The 22491-nt window shown below is 34.2% G+C and overlaps 1 protein-coding gene across 3 annotated transcripts in view; it reads right to left on the bottom strand.

The window, feature by feature from the left end:
* Window positions 1–11252, bottom strand: part of LOC134684705 (trichohyalin-like) — a 70904-nt gene extending 59652 nt beyond the window's left edge. For all 3 annotated transcript variants that reach the window (XM_063544028.1, XM_063544013.1, XM_063544021.1), the window contains exons 1-8: window positions 11089–11252; window positions 6563–7133; window positions 5734–5801; window positions 5301–5479; window positions 4785–5060; window positions 4139–4370; window positions 3569–3758; window positions 2896–3067 (exon numbers count right to left, since the gene is read on the bottom strand). In XM_063544028.1, the coding sequence (XP_063400098.1) occupies window positions 2896–3067; window positions 3569–3758; window positions 4139–4370; window positions 4785–5060; window positions 5301–5479; window positions 5734–5801; window positions 6563–7105 (1660 nt within the window). In that variant the 5' untranslated portion in view covers window positions 7106–7133; window positions 11089–11252. The remainder of the gene's footprint in view (window positions 1–2895; window positions 3068–3568; window positions 3759–4138; window positions 4371–4784; window positions 5061–5300; window positions 5480–5733; window positions 5802–6562; window positions 7134–11088) is intronic.
* Between the last annotated feature and the right edge of the window lie 11239 nt (window positions 11253–22491).

Here is a 22491-nt window from a genome sequence, read left to right as displayed (position 1 = left end):
GATTTGGAGTAAATGTTGCGCGTCATCGGAGTTAGATTGGGACCTACCCTAAGTAAGGATTTGGTGTAAATGTTGAGTGTCATCGGAGTTAGATTGGGACCTACCCTAAGTAAGGATTTGGTGTAAATGTTGCGTGTCATCGGAGTAAGATTGGGACCTACCTTCAGTAAGGATTTGGTGTAAATGTTGAGTGTCATCGGAGTTAGATTGGGACCTACCCTAAGTAAGGATTTGGTGTAAATGTTGAGTGTCATCGGAGTTAGATTGGGACCTACCCTAAGTAAGGATTTGGTGTAAATGTTGAGTGTCAGCGAGTTAGATTGGGACCTACCCTAAGTAAGGATTTGGTGTAAATGTTGAGTGTCATCGGAGTTAGATTGGGACCTACCCTAAGTAAGGATTTGGTGTAAATGTTGAGTGTCATCAGAGTTAGAGTGGGACCTACCCTAAGTAAGGATTTGGTGTAAATGTTGAGTGTCATCGGAGTTAGATTGGGACCTACCCTAAGTAAGGATTTGGTGTAAATGTTGAGTGTCATAGGAGTTAGATTGGGACCTACCCTAAGTAAGGATTTGGTGTAAATGTTGAGTGTCAACGGAGTTAGATTGGGACCTACCCTAAGTAAGGATTTGGTGTAAATGTTGAGTGTCATCGGAGTTAGATTGGGACCTACCCTAAGTAAGGATTTGGAGTAAATGTTGAGTGTCATCGGAGTTAGATTGGGACCTACCCTCAATAAGGATTTGGAGTAAATGTTGCGCGTCATCGGAGTTAGATTGGGACCTACCCTAAGTAAGGATTTGGTGTAAATGTTGAGTGTCATCGGAGTTAGATTGGGACCTACCCTAAGTAAGGATTTGGTGTAAATGTTGCGTGTCATCGGAGTAAGATTGGGACCTACCTTCAGTAAGGATTTGATGTAAATGTTGAGTGTCATCGGAGTTAGATTGGGACCTACCCTAAGTAAGGATTTGGTGTAAATGTTGAGTGTCATCGGAGTTAGATTGGGACCTACCCTAAGTAAGGATTTGGTGTAAATGTTGAGTGTCAGCGAGTTAGATTGGGACCTACCCTAAGTAAGGATTTGGTGTAAATGTTGAGTGTCATCGGAGTTAGATTGGGACCTACCCTAAGTAAGGATTTGGTGTAAATGTTGAGTGTCATCAGAGTTAGAGTGGGACCTACCCTAAGTAAGGATTTGGTGTAAATGTTGAGTGTCATCGGAGTTAGATTGGGACCTACCCTAAGTAAGGATTTGGTGTAAATGTTGAGTGTCATAGGAGTTAGATTGGGACCTACCCTAAGTAAGGATTTGGTGTAAATGTTGAGTGTCAACGGAGTTAGATTGGGACCTACCCTAAGTAAGGATTTGGTGTAAATGTTGAGTGTTATCGGAGTTAGATTGGGACCTACCCTAAGTAAGGATTTGATGTAAATGTTGTGTGTCATCGGAGTTAGATTGGGACCTACCCTAAGTAAGGATTTGGTGTAAATGTTGAGTGTCATCGGAGTTAGATTGGGACCTACCCTAAGTAAGGATTTGGTGTAAATGTTGCGTGTCATCGGTGTTAGATCGGGACCTACCCTAAGTAAGGATTTGGTGTAAATGTTGAGTGTCATCGGAGTTAGATTGGGACCTACCCTAAGTAAGGATTTGGTGTAAATGTTGAGTGTCATCGGAGTTAGATTGTGACCTACCCTAAGTAAGGATTTGGTGTAAATGTTGAGTGTCATCGTAGTTAGATGGGGACCTACCCTAAGAAAGGATTTGGTGTAAATGTTGAGTGTCATCGGAGTTAGATTGGGACCTACCCTAAGTAAGGATTTGGTGTAAATGTTGCGTGTCATCGGAGTTAGATTGGGACCTACCTTCAGTAAGGATTTGGTGTAAATGTTGAGTGTCATCGGAGTTAGATTTGGACCTACCCTAAGTAAGGATTTGGTGTAAATGTTGCGTGTCATCGGAGTTAGATTGGGACCTACCCTAAGTAAGGATTTGGTGTAAATGTTGTGTGTCATCGGAGTTAGATTAGGACCTACCCTAAGTAAGGATTTGGTGTAAATGTTGAGTGTCATCTGAGTTAGATTGAGACCTACCCTAAGTAAGGATTTGGTGTAAATGTTGAGTGTCATCGGAGTTAGATTGGGACCTACCCTAAGTAAGGATTTGGTGTAAATGTTGAGTGTCATCGGAGTTAGATTGGGACCTACCCTAAGTAAGGATTTGGTGTAAATGTTGAGTGTCATCGGAGTTAGATTGGGAACTACCCTAAGTAAGGATTTGGTGTAAATGTTGTGTGTCATCGGAGTTAGATTAGGACCTACCCTAAGTAAGGATTTGGTGTAAATGTTGAGTGTCATCTGAGTTAGATTGAGACCTACCCTAAGTAAGGATTTGGTGTAAATGTTGAGTGTCATCGGAGTTAGATTGGGACCTACCCTAAGTAAGGATTTGGTGTAAATGTTGAGTGTCATCGGAGTTAGATTGGGACCTACCCTAAGTAAGGATTTGGTGTAAATGTTGAGTGTCATCGGAGTTAGATTGGGAACTACCCTAAGTAAGGATTTGGTGTAAATGTTGAGTGTCATCGGAGTTAGATTGGGACCTACCCTAAGTAAGGATTTGGTGTAAATGTTGAGTGTCATTGGAGTTAGATTGGGACCTACCCTAAGTAAGGATTTGGTGTAAATGTTGCGTGTCATCGGAGTTAGATTGGGACCTACCCTAAGTAAGGATTTGGTGTAAATGTTGCGTGTCATCGGAGTTAGATTGGGACCTACCCTAAGTAAGGATTTGGTGTAAATGTTGAGTGTCATCGGAGTTAGATTGGGACCTACCCTAAGTAAGGATTTGGTGTAAATGTTGAGTGTCATCGGAGTTAGATTGAGACCTACCTTCAGTAAGGATTTGGTGTAAATGTTGAGTGTCATCTGAGTTGGACTGAGACCAACTGATCTGCTGATTTCTCAGAACTTTTAGTCTCTTCTTTCTCTCCTGACTGCTCATCTGATGAGCTTTCTTCTTTTGTTGTTCACTCTCTCTACCTTGTAACATGTTTATCATTGCCTACAAAAATAAACAGGGTATATACAAAGTACAAATAACAATAAAAACAAAAGCAAGTTTTTTTTCTCTTAATTTTTCATCATAAGATTCATGGAACTTGATAAATTTGTCTGAACTCAAATTGCTACCTGATATACACATCATTAAATAAATAATAAAAGTGTTATGAACAGGTTGAAATGTTTGATTTACTGTGGCACCTCATTTACTCTTTATACATCAGCAAAATTTAGTAGCATTTGGTTTAAATACTCCAATCCATGTACTTAAATTGTGTGTGTCATTTATGTTCATGTTGTCATGGAATATAACTAGTAGTATTTGAGTTATTACATATTTTGTTATGTCTATTGTTTCACATTCATTGTGCTATATTGATGATAGTATCAGGGATCTGTAAAGGCACAAGTCAATCATGTATTTTAATCCATTTAACTAAAATGAACCAAAAACACAAAGAAAGTGCTTAAATGATAAAAAGCTTTATGGAATTATTTATACCTCTCTTTCATAGAAATGTTTCTGTACAATTTCCTTGATAAGATGCTGCTTTAAATCTGTCAAACCCAAATCATCTAATTTGTTGGTGTCGACTAAATCAGCAGGTGTGTGCTGGAGTTTTCTCCCCTTCCTGTCCTCCAACTGAATCTGTGAGAGTTGTTCACTTCTATTCCTGTCCCAATCGTTCCCTCTAAAATAATGAATTCAAATATACATCATAGTGCATTACAGAGCTGAGTATGTCTACTAAAATCTATTTTTTTCTATCCTTAAGACAAGCAGCAATGCATATTTTTCTACAGCCAGCAGGGGTATCAATCTTACCAAAGTCTTTCTAAAAAAATTTTAGGAAATACATTGATATTGATATATATATACATGAATTTTGTTTGTTAAAAATGTACCTTCAGATTTAAGGAAAAAAACATATTCTTGCATCTTGAAACTACTCATGGTAATTAGAACTTGATCACATAGTATGTAATAAATTTACCTAAAAGAAAACAGACAAATAAATATTTGTACTCTTATGACTTTATTATCCCATATCATGCATAACATTTTTCTTACTTGGGTGATCTGTATTGTTGTGGCCTCTCTGCTAATCCTACTGCCATGGCCAAGGCTGGGAAACCCCATTCATCTGTCAGTAACAAGTGTTGTCGTAGTAACCTATAATATTCATTCTCTAAAGCAACAGAAGACATACTGGCTCTAGATTTAACTGCCATCATTGTTTCTTCCTTCTCAAGCTTAAATCTTTCTATCAAGTTAATTAAGGTAGCTCCACATGTTGTATCTCCTGACATTTAAAAGAAACATTTTTCTTGCACTGACCATAAGACATGAATGTAGTTATTGTTGTTTTATAAAACTAAAATAATCAACTCCCTAAATGTTATGAATTTGAAACAAAAATAATTTAATATTAAACAATATACTTCTTGAAAACTTGTCTGCTGTTACCATGTTTTGCTCTTTCCACATATCCCTGATCTTCTGTTGACATATCTTTCTTTACATCTGTAAAAATACTGGTCATGACTCTCTGGTGTTCTGTTCCCATGACTTTTTTACATTTCATTAATCATAGCTTTATAATATTATTCTCAAACGACCTTATTTCCATCTTAAGATTTATAAAGGAGATGTGGTAAAAATGCCAACAAACCACCAAAACTAATGATAATATTTGAAGAGCCTTTTTAAATCTTACCACTTATAACTCCCTGGTACTCTGTCTGTATGGCTTTATCAATGTCCTGTTCTTTCATGCCTTGTTGTCGGAGTGTTTCGCGTTTTTTCTCTGCCTGTTCTTTTCTCTTTAAGTCATATGATTTGACTTCACCCATTAAACCTGTCAGTGTGGCTATAAGGTCCAGACGAGAACCAGATAATCCACCTATTCTATCCTGTAAACTACCTTCTCTACTGTACTGTTTCTCTTCACGACTTAGCTGCTGGAAAATCTCATGTCTGTCACTTTCCATTGCTAAAATTATATACAAAAGTCTGGTCTTAAAGCAAAAAAGTCTGAAAATTTTGTTAGATCAAAATTCGATGCATAAAACATTCTTCTGACTATTGATGTCTAATCTAAAAATTAGTTTAAGACTAAGTAAAGCTTGTTCATATACATATGGAAAATTTGCTTTTTCACAAAGTTCTATTTGTCATATCTAACACTAATCATCTTTTTTCTCACATTAATCTACAGACAATACTGTTATACCTGCAGACATTTTAGCCATTTCCCACAGCAGTTTAGGCTTGAGTTTATCATATTTCTGTGTCATTGCATCATTTACATCACTCATGGTAATTGTATCTTTCGACTTAGTAGATGTTGTGTCGTCGTCTGCTTCCAAACCATCATCAAATAACATCGCTTCAAGTCCTTGTCTGTCCCATCTACAAAATTAAAATCTTCTATCAAGCTTTATCATACAAGTAAATAAATCATAATAATAAACTGCTTCAAATTCAACCGCTAAAGGGGCTTGCTAACCCTGGTGCTATTAAAAAATCAAGGGGGAAAACTCAGTTTTACTGTGACATTTTTTACTATAAATAACAGACAATTCTAGTCTACAATTCAACAATTCAAAGCTGAATGATTTTCTTTAAATTGCAATGACAAAGTCACAATTGTTATTTATGCTTACTTATTTCTTCTTCTCTGTGCATTGTACTGAGCATTATCCAAGTACTCTTGTATTTCTTCTTTGTCGTCCTTCAAACATACAATTAAAATATATGCCGGTACACAAAACTGGGTCAGATAAATACATGTACATATTCTATACATTTGATAAAAGAAGTTTATCTCTTAAAACAATAAAAGTTTCTGTTTTCATGTTGTTAGAGTAGTATCCTTAAAATGTGTCATACACATGTAATTTATTCCTGTATTGAAAAACTTGACAACTCAGTACTGTTATACCATTATAGTGGTATTATCAATAAACTGATTTATCATTAGCATGAATCAATTTCAGGTTTTGTTTCTAAGAAATCAAATAATCAGAATGTGCAAAAATATTTTTGGTTGGTTGCAGAAATAATCTAATGTTTGATGATATTAAATATCAAATATCGTGAAGCCAAATGTAATATCTTTGGTTAGCTTGCTTGTTAACTGAACAGTGAAGTCTTTTGTAAGTTCAGGTAAACTACCTTCCTTTAAGAGTAGACTACTCCAGCAGATAATCAATCTGTCTGTCTGTTGGATTAGGCTACTTCAAAAGGACGGTATACATAGTATACCTGACCTAATAATCACTTCACGGTTCAGCTAACAAGCAAGCTAACCAAAGATTACCTTTAGCTACAAACTCAATGAAATCGGCTGTAAAAGAAATTTAAGATACTGTTACTGAAAAGATATTTAAATGCATAATGATAAGTCATAGTATAAAAGTTATAGTTCCTTGGAAGCTTTACACATGCACTTACAAATGTGAATACGACACACTTATCTTTTAAAACATTTACCTGAATCTGCTTTAACTTATTGATTGTATCACTCTGATGTGTAGATTGCCTTTTGATTAGTTGCTCTTCTTCCTGAGTTATCTGATCTTTGGAAGCTGGTTCACCTGAAGGGTAATTACACAACCACAGTCTTATCTCATCAAAGTAAACTTGTTCACCAGGATCATCTCGGGATTGCAAAAACTCTTTCCATGTATACAATGAGAATCTGTCTCCATGAAACTCTCTAAACATCATCAAGGCATCTTTTAACGAAATTCTGTTTGTTCCTTTATAGTCTAAAGCTTGGAAGTCCCAATAAGCTTGTTCTTCTACTGAACGCCTGCGTTCAATTTCTTCAAGAACAGCTATAAACTGTTGTCTACTGACTCTTCCTGATGATGTAGAACCACATATCTGTGTTATTGCATGTTCAATTTGCTCAACTGATATACTGCTGTGGTAAATTGATTGACAGAATTCTAACACTTGATGTGAGGTGACAAATCCTTTACATGAAGGATCTAAATTACTGAACACTGTCATAAAATCCTGGAGACCCATTCTTTCTTGAGCTTTCCTGCTCTTTATTCTTCAAGATAGTAAATATAAAATATTAAATATGAATTATCATTTTAAGAAATTGCTATTGAAAGACACATTATGGTATTCTTTTTTTATTTTGTAAGGTTTGAAGTTATTAACATCCATGTATAGATTTAAATCATTATTCAAGATCCATGAAAATGAGGTCAAGGTCAGATAAACCCTTTTAACATTCCATACACCAAATGTAGTTGACCTATTCCTCATGCCCCTAATAGTATCTTGAAAGAAGACCTGAATAATTTTGACCAATGAACTATGAAAATGAGGTCACAGACAAATGATATATGCCTGCCAGTCATGTGACAGTGTGAATGCTTTAAAATGGTTCCATACCACAATAAACTGTTGACCAAATTAGTCTCGTGTGTAGACATAATATTCTGAAAAAGACAATCTGATGGACACCAACATTGGTTATCAATTCAGTCACTAAACCATGATCTGGTGGACAGGTCCTGAAGGTGGTTGACAAACTGAGATATCAAGCCATAAATGTAACTTCATATAAATATATATCATTGATCTATCAGTCATAGCAGGCGAAACAATAAGTAAAAACTCCAGTGATGACTATGACATAATTCGCCATTATCTTTTCCAACACATTACAAGAACCTTCACTTTCAGATAGCATAACATACATGTAATTCTACACACTGAACTTCATATATTAGATTGCTGGATAAAATAGATCAAACATTCAGTAAATTTGAGTTTGTAAGAAAAAATTGTCAGCAATTTTTATTTGTTTAAGTCTTTCAAGATGTCATAATTATAAGGACTAATGATGCATGAGGTGACATTGCCTATATTTTAACAATATATTCTGCTTACAAAGAAGCCTTGGTGGCTGAGTGGTCTAAGTAGTTCATCTACTGTATCCTTAGCCTGTCAACACTTATGTTGTGAGTTAAAACCCCACATAGGGCAAGTCTGTTTGGCTCTAATCTTAACCCTTACCACGCTGAATTGTTTTCAGAAAATGTCTAATTTTTCATTTATTTGCAAAAATGTGCAAATTATATGCAAATGAGCTTAGTTTAAACATATATATTTATAGTGAATTGGGAAACAAGTTTTGCAACTTATATTAATCCCTTTTCACTTTGAGGGTGTGAGTTCTGCAAATGAGTGTAGCCCTGTTGCTGTATCATATCAATTCCTTTAAATCTAATGTAGGTGATCACAGGGTGGGGTGGGTGGGCTGTAATTTGCCCCAAAGTGGTACAAAGTGATTTCCAGTAATGGCGGACAAATAGCAATGGTATTGTATGTGACAGATACTGGTACAATTTCTACAGAGCTCATGTTACTAGGGGTTTTTTTTGCACTGACTGTTGTTAGGGTTCATCAATACATGTACATGTTTACAAAATTAGCGGTGTCTTTACATCATGAAATTTTTTTTTTTAGCATAGACAAAACTCAGAGCTCCAGATAAGAATTCATAAATTGGGGTTTTTACCCACCATTTTCTTATGTAATTGGGTGATTAAGTTTTTTAATTGCATTATCAATTCCAATTCACCCCTCATGTTAATATCAAATTGGGATTTCACCACCAAGCTCCTTAATGTATTGGGTTTTTTCATCAACACAATATTGAATATTAAGGCAGTATCAACCCCAGATTTTTGTCCATCTTAAATATGTTTCTTTCTTTGTTTAGCTGTTTTATTTGGTTTAGGGTTAGGGTTATTTGCTAGCTGTTTTATTTGGTTTATTCACTCAGGAGTCATTGTAGGTTTAATTTGTGTCCCATTTCAAACCTACTGCCAGTTTTGAATTTTCTCACAAAAATGGATATGTGTATTCACAGGCACTCGTCTTATACCGTTATATAATAAATTCTGGGACAAGTGCCTGTGTGTGTATTCATTAATTAACCATAAAATGAAAAAAAATAGTATATAAACTCTAATTATACTTTGGTGTTTTATTCAATTTACATAAATCTGGGTTTAGTTGTCTTTTATTAGAACTTTTGGTTTTTGATTCTTTATCATTTCATAATTGATTTGGCCTTTCACTTTTTCCAACTGATTTCGTTTTTGATGAAACCCCATGTTTATTAGCAATGTTCTCGTTAAGATACGCACACACACCCGTGCGTTCGATGGACACTTCCTAAAACACTGGCTGAGTCTTGTTATCATAACTTTCCCTCAGCTTTTCAAAAGAAGCAGACAACATGCTTCTATTCAATATATTTAATGGACATTCACTTTCGTTTTAATTCAATGTAATACATAAATCCCATGCAATGCGAAAAAAATATGATTACATGATACACGCTGATTGGATAAACGCAGAGAAGATCAAAATGTTTTCAAAAACATGTGTACCTATTGAGCAACTGAAAACTCCAACAAGGACCCATTTCAGCTACTTGATGCAAGTATCTATTTTTAGAACGAAAGGAAATTTCCAATTATAAATACTATAAAAATAGATTTATGCGACGACTGTAAACAGATAAGGGTAAATAACGCATACGGTAGCTAATAAAAGGGTTGAGAACTCATGGTTTTGGCATATAATTGGGTTTTCCGTTGAATTGATTGAGTTATTAAACCCTGCAATGGGCAATTGCATTGGGTTTTTTATTATTTGTATTGCGTCATCACGCAATTACGCAGCTTATCTGGAGCTCTGCAAAACTGTTTAATTTTTGATAAAGGCTGACAGCACATTGCTTTTGTACAGTTTTGTCTGAACACCAAGAATCTAAATGGTGAAAACACAGGCATTTTGTCTTAGTGTTTTGTCTGTTGATGGACCTTTTATGTGAAATGTACACATGGATTTTTCTAGCATTCCACTGAGTCCGGTATTCGGACCCATTCCCAATGGCAAAACCCCTATATTTTTCCCAATTTCAGGTGTAAAAATTCCCAAATGTAGTCAAAATTTCATATTTGAAAAGTCCGGATTGAAATCCGCAATTAAGCCTTTCCAAAACTACGCTCTTCCCTTTAAAGGTAAAAAAGCAGGAAATCCTTATCACATGTGCGCTTTAAGAAGCCCCAAATTTTGATAATATAATAAAATATTTGTTAACTTCTTTCCTTTTGTAAACATGTCGTCTCACAATAGTAAATACTATGTGAAGAATTTGAAAAACACCGACGGCAACAAATCCTGTAAAATCTTATCTTTTTTCAAACCAAGAGCTGTAATTGACAATGCCACAACTGCATGTAATGAGTCAGAGGCAGCGTTATCTGAGACTGAATCAATTGAAAGTGTTACCGATGTTATTGATGTTTCTTCCAATGACAATATAATTTCAAATGATGATCTAAACTTGGCCAGAGCTCATTAGAGTCAATTATGAGAATTTGTTTAGAGGGTACCAGTGACAGAGCAGAGTTGTCAGAGGATAAGCTTGATCGTCTTCTTGAGACATTTAAAAACAAAAAGGACAGAAAAATAAAAGTATAAATGACAATGAATCATGTATTGAAGTTTTTCTTTATTTTCACAAAAAAAGATAATTTCTAATGAATATGTATGATACATACTATAACTGACTTCTGGTTTATTTGTAGTTTTCCCAATTTCTATATAAATCGTGTAAAAAAATTCCCAAAAGTGGCCAGGGTCCTTTTTCCAAAAATACCCAGATAAACCCCTGGTACAAAATGTAGATGTTCATTACATCAACATTGTGGGGAACAATTGGTTCAGGGATTTGTAGGGTATAAATCCTTGGTTGGTTCAACATTTTCTACTTGTCATCTTAATCCAGCTGATCATGCAGTCTGCTGGGTGTATTTTCATATTTTGATAGAAGGCTTATGGGCCGGGAAATGCGTCAAAGTAAACATCAAAATAGCCTTCCAGGACATCATAATTATTTGTTTACTGTCATCAACACAGTTTTATTGGCGATCTGGGAAGATGTATGTCGAAAACTATATTTTTTGTTTTCTTACTTCTATAACATTAAATATTGCGTCCTGTTGTGATGTCATTCGCTGCAGCATTTACAGTATAGTTGTGTTAAGACATTTTAGCTCCTAACCCAATTACGTCCGCCATATTTGTATACCTTCGACACCAGATTGCAGCCAATCAAATTTCTTCTTGCAAGTGCCCCGATTGGGTAATCAAATACAAATTCCAGATTATTATGTTAAACGAATTTTAAAAATATTTTTGTTCAAGTAAAATTTCAATTTACTTTTCAGCGCTGTTTATTTTTTTAAGCTACCAAAAACTTCAAGAAAATAGAATTGGAAAATAAATGTTTTGTTTGTACGATAGAGCGTATCCGATTATGTTTTCTGTTTATGAATATACATTGTCTAAAAATAATTAAAGCCTATGTCTCTGGCTTATTCTTATAATTTTCTGGCATTTCCTAAAATAGTTTTTGTCTGTTATTTTCTTTTTTCCTTATTTGATTAAGCAAATGTCTTTTTTAATTAGATCAAAGGGGTGATATTTCGCGGGACTGAAAAATATAATAAAAGGGGGATACTATCAGTCGAAAGAGAGGAGAAAAATTCCAACTTGTTGGACATTCAAACTTTTAATTCGCAAATAATTGACAATGACATGGCTGAAAAGGAAAAGACAAAGTATAAGTTTTACACTTTTCTCGGATTGCCTTTAAGGTCTGAATTTACACTAAATCCATTGTAATTAGTGTACTGATTAATGTTACATTGTTTGATTAGTTTGACATTATTTTTTAAACTTCGGCGGAGTACACTCAAATCGGTACTTTATCAAGTTATTTGCTTGTTTGTTATTTATTTGTATGCTTAGTACTGATCTAATGGACCAAGCCACTTCCAGCTGATTTCGTGAGAGTTTCATGAGTTTATTTAAAAAGTTGCCAGTGATGTCACAACTCTGTTCCGTGTTAGTGAAATGTTGTTCCTTCCCAAGCATGTGACGCATATTATTACAAAACTGTCATTATTCATACGTTTTATCTTAATTTTTTTCTGAGTTTCTCTGATTGACTCCAAGTATAACATTGAAAACTATTCAAACAAAATAATTAGAGTATCACAAGAGTCACTGAACATGAACCTAACAGATAAAACACCTATTGAAAGAGAAGTCATTCGTTTGTTTTAACCAGACAGTTTCAATATAACTTATTATCTGTGGAATCAGAGGAGAACTCAACACTGGATGGGTCATTTCGGAAGATATTCTTATCACCGAGTTTATCTGGAAAGTTCCTCGTTATCTAAATATGTTTCTTGTAAGTTCGAATATATTCTCTGCATTGTGAGTTTTTTCTTGTTGGAATCGAATACGAATACTTTGTTTCTAATAAAACTACAATTACATAGTTATAGCAACATCCATAAATATGATTATAAGGTACAACTTTTACAAGCATGTGTGAACAATACAATGAAATTAACATGGAGGACTGACTTTCACATTTATAACTTTGATTTTACAAAGTTTTTCTAATATTAAAAATTTACATGAAATAAACAGTTGTTCAAACCTAGACCAGCAGTATGTAGGTAAAAAATTATTTCTTTCAAACATAAAAGATCCACAATTCATAATATAATGGTACTCGTCACCAATGTCGTTTGAGTCACAGAGAGGCAGATTCTGTCTTCTCTCGATAAACCCTGCCACCTTTCAGACTCAATCGGAAAGTGGTGACTACCACATCTATATTTGCATAATGTATAAATGAATTTGTAAGGTTATACAGAAAAATATTTTTCCAATTGAAAATTATTTTTAGAAATACGATAGCATAAAGTTTTAGCTGATTTTGCAACAAATGCAAAGCATTCTTGTTGAAACTGGTCTTTGAGTTTTTGCTCAAATATTTTGACACCCATTTATCAGCAAACTGTGCATTCCATATATTGGACATACCACAATTATCAAAAATATTTTTAATATATGATATCCACGTAGAGTCTATTTTGTAATCTGTATCTGGTTTGCAAGAATACAGCTTGTTCTGAGTGAGTCTTTGAATACAGGAAATTCAGCTTTGAGTTATTTTTACCTTTTACTAAAAATATATTATGGGAATGAATACATTAATTTTCAATAAAATCACCATACACTTCACTTCATTCTCATATAACTTTGGTAAATGAACTTTGAATATTTGGATGGAATCACATTCAGTGTGTTAACCAAGACAATCATTAAATAAAAACTCATTAACGATACTACATGTATGCAGGGACTATGCATAATTCTGTTAGACGGGTGTTTCTTCCACAGAAGAATCATCAGCGAAGCGCGAATAAAAAATACATAAAAGTCAATATAATGGTACTTACTTAAAGTGCACTGATAACTCTTAATTCCAAAATATTTCCCTCAAACCTTTTCCTTGTGTATAAAAGTGCTTAAGATTTTATACACTAATATCTATCGTTATATATAGTTGATCCAGTTGGTGTATAAAATCTAAAGATTTTCTACTCTAGAAGTAGATTTTGGAAGTTAAAGTTATCAGTGTACTTAAATAAACTATATAATATAGAATATAAATTTTGAACGAAATTTCAATGAAGAAAATGAGAGCAGGAATGTGAAATCTGCCTTTTTGTCTTTTTCTTTTGTCTTTTTTTGTTTGTTGTAAAGCACATTTGAGACTTGGCATTGTTCGTAGGTATTTTTTGTTATGTTAAAATCCACTCCGACTTCTTAATTTTCACATCGAATCTATATTTTAGGAAATACAGAGCCTTTCCTTTACAATAAGTGAGTTATTCAAAACATTCTTCATTTACTTATCAATAATGAGAAACTTTTCTTCGAATGTGACATGAACATATCACCGGGTTTGTTCTTAATACATGAGCTACCTGACGGGTGCCACATGAGAATCAGAATTTGTTTACCTTTCCAGAGTAACTGGGATCATCCCAATTTTTGGTGTGGCTCAGTCTTTGTTTTTTGTGTTGTGTTTTGTATACTATTTGTCTTTCGCAATGTTTCGTGTTTTGTCATGTCATTGTCAGTTTGTTTTCGACTTGAGTTTTAATCTTTTGTTATCTTTCATTTTTCTTTAAAAAATACTCTTGTTATACTTATACACACGTATACATGTATGATCTAATGTTAGTATACATATATGTTTATATCGTTAAAAGAATATCAACCTTCCTCTAATAATAAACGGTACATCGACAAAATACATACCGACTGTTTATATTTGAGTGAAGCTTTTGATATCCTTTGAAAATATTAGACGTAGAAGATCTTATATTAACATCACTGAAGAAATAATTCACTGATAAAATATTTTGTAATTACAAAGAAGATTAAAAATACAGATTAAGATCATCAGACAGTAAAATTGTCATAAATAAGAAGATCTACTGTCCGAACTGTATTGTCTTTCACAGTAGCATTAATTTCCTCTAGCATGATTGTGTCGTCTTTTGAATTGTTTTCCTCGAGAACGATCACTTCGTTCTGTGATATGTTTTCGTCGTCTGTCGCAGCTGCCGTGCTTTTGACTTCATTGTCATCTTCTGTCTCATTTGTTTTAAATCTATCAACTATTATATCAGAAACTTCCCAAAGTTGTTTGTATTCCTTAATCTTTCGTCGGAATTTACTTTTGAAACTAAGATTATTAGGGTCTACAGTGACGGGTTCTGGATCCTTGAACAAAACCCACCTCAGGATATAAGGTAAAAATCCACCGGCTAAGGTAGCAAACATTTGATTGGTTGCTGATATTCCATATTCATCTCCAAATGCTAAAATAACGATGACAACGAAGAATAAGAAAATGCAGATAAGCATAAATCGTTGTGTTGCGCGAAGTAGGCTAGAAACTAGTGGTCCTGGAACTCCTGCTTGTTCCATGTAACACGTATCAAAGAAAAACTTTGATGTTATGTATGGTGTGTCATTTTTATCTAAAAATAATATCAAGCTATTTATTATCCATTTCAGTTTGTCATGTTCATTCGTCAAAGATACCGGTTTATCGTCTTGACCTTCCATACTATCCAGACTGACTTGGAAGGCCGTATTTCTTTGATCTTCGTGACTTTGCATACTTATTTTCTCGACTTCATCTCTCATTTTGTCTACTAAGAACCCATTCAAGAATTTGTTAAAGGTTAAATATTCTACTGTAACAGTATTAAAACTGTCACGCGCATAAAATCCAAGAAGGAACGCCAACGATAGATATTTCAAGGTGAAAGACGAATTTATTACTATTCCGATAAGCGTGTACATGAAAATTTCGGCTAAGAACACAATACATTCCATAGCTAATAGAACAGCCGATAAAATAGTCAACAAACACGAAAAAATAACTATTACCTGCAATATTTTATTTTTCACTGACAATTTTTCCGGTCGTTCAATTGATTCCTGACTGGTTAAGATATCTATTAGGAAAACTCTATGGATATAACGCCATAGTTGTTTTAATCTTTCCGCAATCCTTTCCGTGAGGCAGTTGCGTCCATATGGCAACAGATATGCTACGAAATAAATAATTAACCTCACCAACACGTTTATTGTGGGGAAACAATAAAACGAAAGCGTTACTATGAATACCGGGACAGCCGGGATATAAAACAGCCAGGCAAACAAAAATCCAAATACGCCACAATGTTTGAATGGATGAAGTAAAATCTGTATCGACCATCCGAACGCACTCGTTTTTGAAATCTCTCGCATATCACGGAAACATTTGCGCAGGACTTTTTTAAGCGTCCGTTTGACTTGCTTGCTAATTATTCCGAAAAGAATTACATCCACAACAAAAATACAGTAACAGGTGACGAAAACTATATGAACTGGAGTGAGATACCACGTGAGATTCCCGGTATAGCTAAGCTTTAAATTACGTTGCGATGCAGCATTTTGTCTACCCAAGCGTTCTGACTGTTCAAATTTGAAATAGACATATAGACGAATGACCCAAATCATCCCTACCAGTACATACAGTAAAAAGTGCATGATTAATTTTAGAATTTTGTACCAGGGATACTCCCGATTAAACGGTTTACATGATCCAAATATGTTACTTTCACAACAGCCCTCCATAGAACGCTTCTTCCGTACTTCACAATCAATTAAAGCTTTATATAAAGATTCGAACAATCCAACGGGTACTCGGTTTGAAGGCATAAGTCGAGCCATTTCAGTTACAATGTTAATTTTACTGACAGTTACGATATATGTAATATCTGTTCCCATACTTTCAACGGTTTTCTTAAACTCGGTCATTTCTTCAAAATATGAGACTGGAAATGAATACGGTTCTTTCAATTTTGCAGACGTTTTCCTAACTGTTAAAATCACTGGTTTTCTTAGCTTGTGTTCATATGATGTTGTCTCAAATTTCTTTTGGTAAAATTTTGATGGAATTAGAAGTGGACTGAACATAACGGCAAAGAAGTTAACTATAAATATACAGACAAATAAAATAGCTAGATATTTATCTGATTTCAATTTTTGACATTCAGTCCGACCACTTAAGGTTTTATGACAACACATGTAATGAAATATCGCCTTACCATTTTCGGGGACTATATGTAAGTTACAAATATGATCCGTTACTTTCAAAATCTCCACAGACACTGAAGCATTGCGATTTTGTGTCTTAAATTTATGTAGTAAGAACTCTCGAAGTGCATCAGATACGACAGTAGCAGTATAGTCTGCCAGACAGGTCATCGGTGTTTGTTTCACAGAAACTTCAATCCTTTCTGTGCCAAGGCTTAAAGAACGCAATGAGAATACCTCATACTGTGGCCGAAGAAGAAGAAGACTCTGTCCATGTCTTCCCGTGGTCAAAACCCATGATACAGGATTGTAAACAGAATCATGGTCCTGTTTAATTAAACTCTCGTTGAAATTATACAAGTTGAAATCAATATAAATTACTTTTGCGCCATCGACAGCCATTTTGTCTATTTTTGTCGCAATATTCGGATCAACTGTTTCGAGAACACAATTTTGTAGAACACCAGTCCTTAGATTTTCCAACTTATCTGTTCTGTCCGGACTGACAGTTTGTGAAATGGACTGTACAATCAGTATACAAAATATTGACAAAATTCCATGAAAATACAAAGAAGCCGCTTGCTTGTTCATTTTGAACACACAACTTTGTAGTATTTTTAAAATCTACGTAATACAATAAAAAAATGTAGTTGTTATACTTGATAACGGATACCATGAAGCTTTAAATTTCCGTTTGCACTTGTATATTGATGAATACTTTCTAACGTTAATTTATGATAACATAACAATAAAACTATAAGTGGACATACACCGTATCAAATGTTTGCTTGTGTACTTACAAGTGTACATGTTAAAGACGCAACATAACTGCATAAGGAAGTAATGAATGAACACGATATCACATTTCCATGCGATTAAAATGAGGGTTTTTCTCAGAATAAAAAAGAAAAGAATACAGAAACCTTCTTTTACGAATTTGTATCTCAATTACAGCACGTATATAAAAGTGTGTAAACATTTTTGTATAAAGGTCTATTCGATATCAGAGGCATCAGGTGTCATTGATATCTTCCTTTTGACACTCCAATAATTTTATCCGTCGACCTAGACGGGACGCGGAAGAAGGGTTTCAATGTTTCAAGGTTGTTGAAATTACTGATATCATTTGAAGAAAGCTGTTGTTATATCTATCATATACGATAACTGATAATACTTTAAAACATGGATTTTCCTTAAATTTGAAAATCGTATTCATTTTTTGAAATCTCCTGCTTATGATTTCATAAACATACAGGTATATTATTTAAGTATAGTAGTTTTGTTTTCTACTAAATCGAAAATTATTTTTTTTAAATTAAACATCTTTTTTAAGGGAAACTAAAATTGTAATAGAAGGTATATCCGCCATTTGGAACTCTTGGTTGTATATCGGACTTCCCTGTGAGCAGCGATCCTCTGTTAAGGAAATCGTGATTGGAAAGACAGTCCATTTAATATCGTATCAAATGGGAGATATATACTCCATGATATGCAGGCGCTGTTGGCATGTTAACAATTGGAAATCAGAAATAATTTCTTTTGTCGTGAAGTTTTGTTCTTATTGACAAGTTTTAGATGTAAATCAAGATGTGAGGCAGACTTAACTGTATCTGTTTTATCTTTAATTTCAAGTTCGATTTGGTAACATATTTTTATATAGATTATAGACCCTATTCTTTATCTCCATAAGTAAACTTTTATACATCGGTGTTAATTTTCTTAGTAATATAACGAAATCCGAGGTCTATATTTTGAATAGATCGATGTGGTAAATGTGTTCAACATCGTCAACAAACTTTGAATTATATAGCTAGAGAACATAATTTTGATACGGCGGAAAGTGAAGTTAAGGGATAACGCCAGCCTCTTTTTCATTCTTCCAAGGACTCTCAGCCTTATGTGAATCAAAAAATCTACAGAAGATCATTGTTGACGGAGGGAAATAGATGACTTGTTTTCACACTCAAGCTGGCTACTAAGAAACTATCCAATCAAACTTCAAATGAAGGACTTTACAAATACAGTCCTCCTATCTTAACTTATTTCAAGAAATTGACCATGAGGGTTGATTGAGAACAACCATCGCGACAAAAGAGATTTTATCAGCTTTCATATTGTAAACTTTACATTTTGTGACCGTTATGGAATATTTGTTTCACTTATGACCATGACTATGTCTACGATCACGTCCTCTTATCATTGGTTGTTTGAACATCCCACCTCTTTTCTTGGTTTGGTCTTTTTGCTACTTTCCTTCATCTGCAACGCTAAAACATTGTCTGTTTTCAGGTAAAATGTTCAAATGTTTCTGGCTATTGTTGAAGATGGTATGTCGACCTCTTGTTGGCTTTGGGTTACAGGCTTGAAAATGATTATTCTAGTAATTTAAAGTTGCTTTTTCTTTGTAAATTTAGCCTCAAACTTTACACACAAAGGAGGATCCTAAAGTTAACTATCACATATATATATATGTGGGTGTATGGTCAGGTGTTTGTTTCTCAGAAACTGAAATACTGATCCGACAATTAAATTCATATGACTTTTCATCGATTTCTTTTTTCATTCTTTGAATTACTTTGTGATTAAGTATATTCATCTGTCCTATATTTCAAAGGACGATTAATTTAAAAACAACTATTGTGCTTCATATGAGAAATTTATGTTAGACAGTTCACAGTACAATAAAAAAAACAATATCATTTCTTGGTATGCAACACGTAACATGCTACATTTATGCAAATTAATTATATCTATTATGGTTATACTACAAATTCGTCATAAATCAAAATATCTACTTTGTCAGTAAATTCATCCTTTATGATTGGCTTAATTTCTTCCAGCATGATATCATTGTCTTTTGATTTAATTTCATCATCAGTTGCATCTTCAATCGTTTTAATACCATTGTCATCCACAACTTTTGTCGGAATCAACTTATTTGGACTACTGACAATTCTAATATCAGAAACTTCCCAGTTCTGTTGATATTCTTCAATTTTTCGTTGAAATTTACTTTTGAAACTCAGATTGTTAGGGTCAACAGTGACAGGTTCTGGTTGCTTAAACAAAACCCACCTCAGTATATAAGGTAAAAACCCACCGGCTAGGGTAGCAAACATTTGATTGGTTGCTGATATTCCATATTCATCTCCAAATGCTAAAATAACAATGACAACGAAGAACAGAAAAACACATATGATAATAAAGCGTTGCATTGCGCGAAGAAGACTGGCTACCAAAGGTCCCGGAACTCCTGCTTGATCCAAATAGCATGTATCAAAGAAAAACTTAGATGTTACGTATGGTGTGTCATTTTTATCCAGAAATAAAACCAACCGATTAATTTTCCATTTAAGTTTGTCATTTGCAACTGTCAGATGAACTGGCTGGTCGTCCCTACCTTCTGTATCATTCAGACTGGCTTGGAAGGCTGTATTTCTTTGATCTACGTCACCTCGCATGCTTATATTTTCTACCTTTTCTCTCATTTTATCCACTAGATATCCATTTAAGAATTTGTTAAAGGCTAAATACTCTACTGTGACGGTAGTAAAACAGTCTCGCGCATAAAACCCAAGGAGAAATACTAAAGATAGATACTTCAGTGTATACGCAGAGTTTATTATTACTCCGATAAGTGTGTACATTACAATTTCAACTATGAACACGATGCATTCCATAGCCAGAAGTACAAACGATGAAATTGTCAACAAACATGCAAAAATTACAATCAGCTGTAAAATTTTGTTTTTTACGGATAGTTTTTCTGGACGTTCGATTGATTCCTGACTTGTTAAAATCTCCATTCGGAAAACTTTGTGTATATAACGCCAAAGTTGAATTGATTTCAGACAACATCTTTCTGTGAGACTATTACGTCCATAAGGTAGAAAATATGCCACGAAGTAAATGACAAGTCTCACAAGGACGTTTATTGTTGGAAAACAGTAAAATGCAACTGTTAAAATAACTATCGGAATAGCGGGAATATAGTAAATCCAGGCAAAGAAGATTCCAAATATACCACAATGCTTAAATGGTTGGAGTAAAATTTGTACAGACCATCCAATAGCACTTCTTTTAGATATTTCACGCATATCTCGAAGACATTTTCGCATGACTCTCTGCAGGGTCTGTTTAACTTGTCCACTAATTATTCCGAATAGAAGTACATCCACAACAAAAATACAGTAGCAGACAATAAAAGTCATGTGAATAGGAGTGAGGTACCACGTAAGATTGCCAGTATAAGTTAGACCTAAATTTCGCTGAGATGCCGCATCTTCTCTATGTTTTCGTTCGGATTCTTCGTATTCAAAAAAGAAATGTAGACGAACAATCCAAACTTTTCCAATCAGTATGTACATAAGAAGTTGCATCAGTGTTCTCAGTATTTTATACCAAGGAAAAACACGATTGCAAGGTTTACAAGGTCCACAAACATTGCTTTCACAACAATCCTTCATCGAAGGTTTCTTTCGGATTTCACAATTAACTAAAGCTGAATGTAAAGATTCGAATAAACCTACGGGTACACGATTTGAAGGAAGAAGTCGGGCCATTTCAGTGACGATGTCAATTTTTCGTACAGATACCGTGTATGTTACATCAGTACATAGACTTTCAATAGTCTTCTTGAACTCGGTCATTTTATCGAAATAAGAAATAGGAAAAGTATGCTTTTCTTCCGACTTTGTAGACGATTTTCTCACTGTCAATGTTACTGGCTCATTAAGTTCGTGTTCATATGAAGTTGTTTCAAATTTCTTTTTGTAGAACTTAGAAGGTATTACCAATGGACTGAACATGACGGCAAAAAAGTTCATCAGAAATATGCAGATAAATAAAATAGTAAGATATCTGTCTGATTTTAATTCTTGACATTCAGTTTGGCCACTTAAGGTTTTATGGCAACAGACATAATAAAATATCGCCTTACTATTACGTGGTGCTATATTAAGATTACAAACATGTTCCGTTTCCTTTAAAGTCTCCATTGTTGCTGACGTGTAAGTACTCGGCGTCTGAAATTTGTGCAATAAGAATTCTCCTAGAGCATCAGATACAACTGTTGCATTATACTGCGTCAGACAGTTCAACGGTATTTGTTTCACAGAAACTTCAATTCTTTCTGTTCCAAGACTAAGGGATGTTAATGAAAATACCTCGTATTGTGGTCGAAGTAAAAGAAGACTCCTTCCGTGCCTGCCTACGGTCCAAACCCAGGATAATGGTCTATAAACAGAGCTTTGCTTCTCTTCATGCAAAGGTCCGGTGAAGTTTTGAAATCTGAAGTAAATATATATAACTTTTGCACCGTCCTCAGCCATTTTATCCACTTTATAAGCAATGTTTTGATCAACAGGTGAAAGAAGACAGCTTCCCGGTAAACCGGTAAATGAATAATCCTCATCCAACTCTTTTGTTGTATTTAGTTTCAATGTTTTTGAAGTTGTTTGTGCAATAAACACACAAAATATCAACAAAATTCCACAATGATAGGAAGCATCCACTTGTTTTATCATGTTGGTCATTCACTTTATCAAAACCAAATGACAAAATAGCCTGTTAATTTGTTTGTTTTATACGGAGTGACCTATAAACGTCGAACTTTGTTGTTGTGCTTTAAATATTACGTGGACGATTAACGGGGTATTTAAAACCATATTTTCTTTTCATAAGTTCTAAATCAACCGTAAAAAAAACCCATAAAATTGGAAATCATTATTTAAATTTAAAGTTTTATATATGACACCATAAATAATGTTGAAAATATATAACTATCATATTTATTTACAAACAACTCTATAAATTGCAACACAATTGTATCCCTTTCCATTAATGTATCA

This window comes from Mytilus trossulus, chromosome 1, assembly GCF_036588685.1.
Source record: "Mytilus trossulus isolate FHL-02 chromosome 1, PNRI_Mtr1.1.1.hap1, whole genome shotgun sequence".
Lineage (NCBI taxonomy): Eukaryota > Metazoa > Mollusca > Bivalvia > Mytilida > Mytilidae > Mytilus > Mytilus trossulus.
The sequence above is the reverse complement of the archived record's forward strand: the minus strand, read 5'-3'. Positions and strand labels throughout refer to the sequence as shown.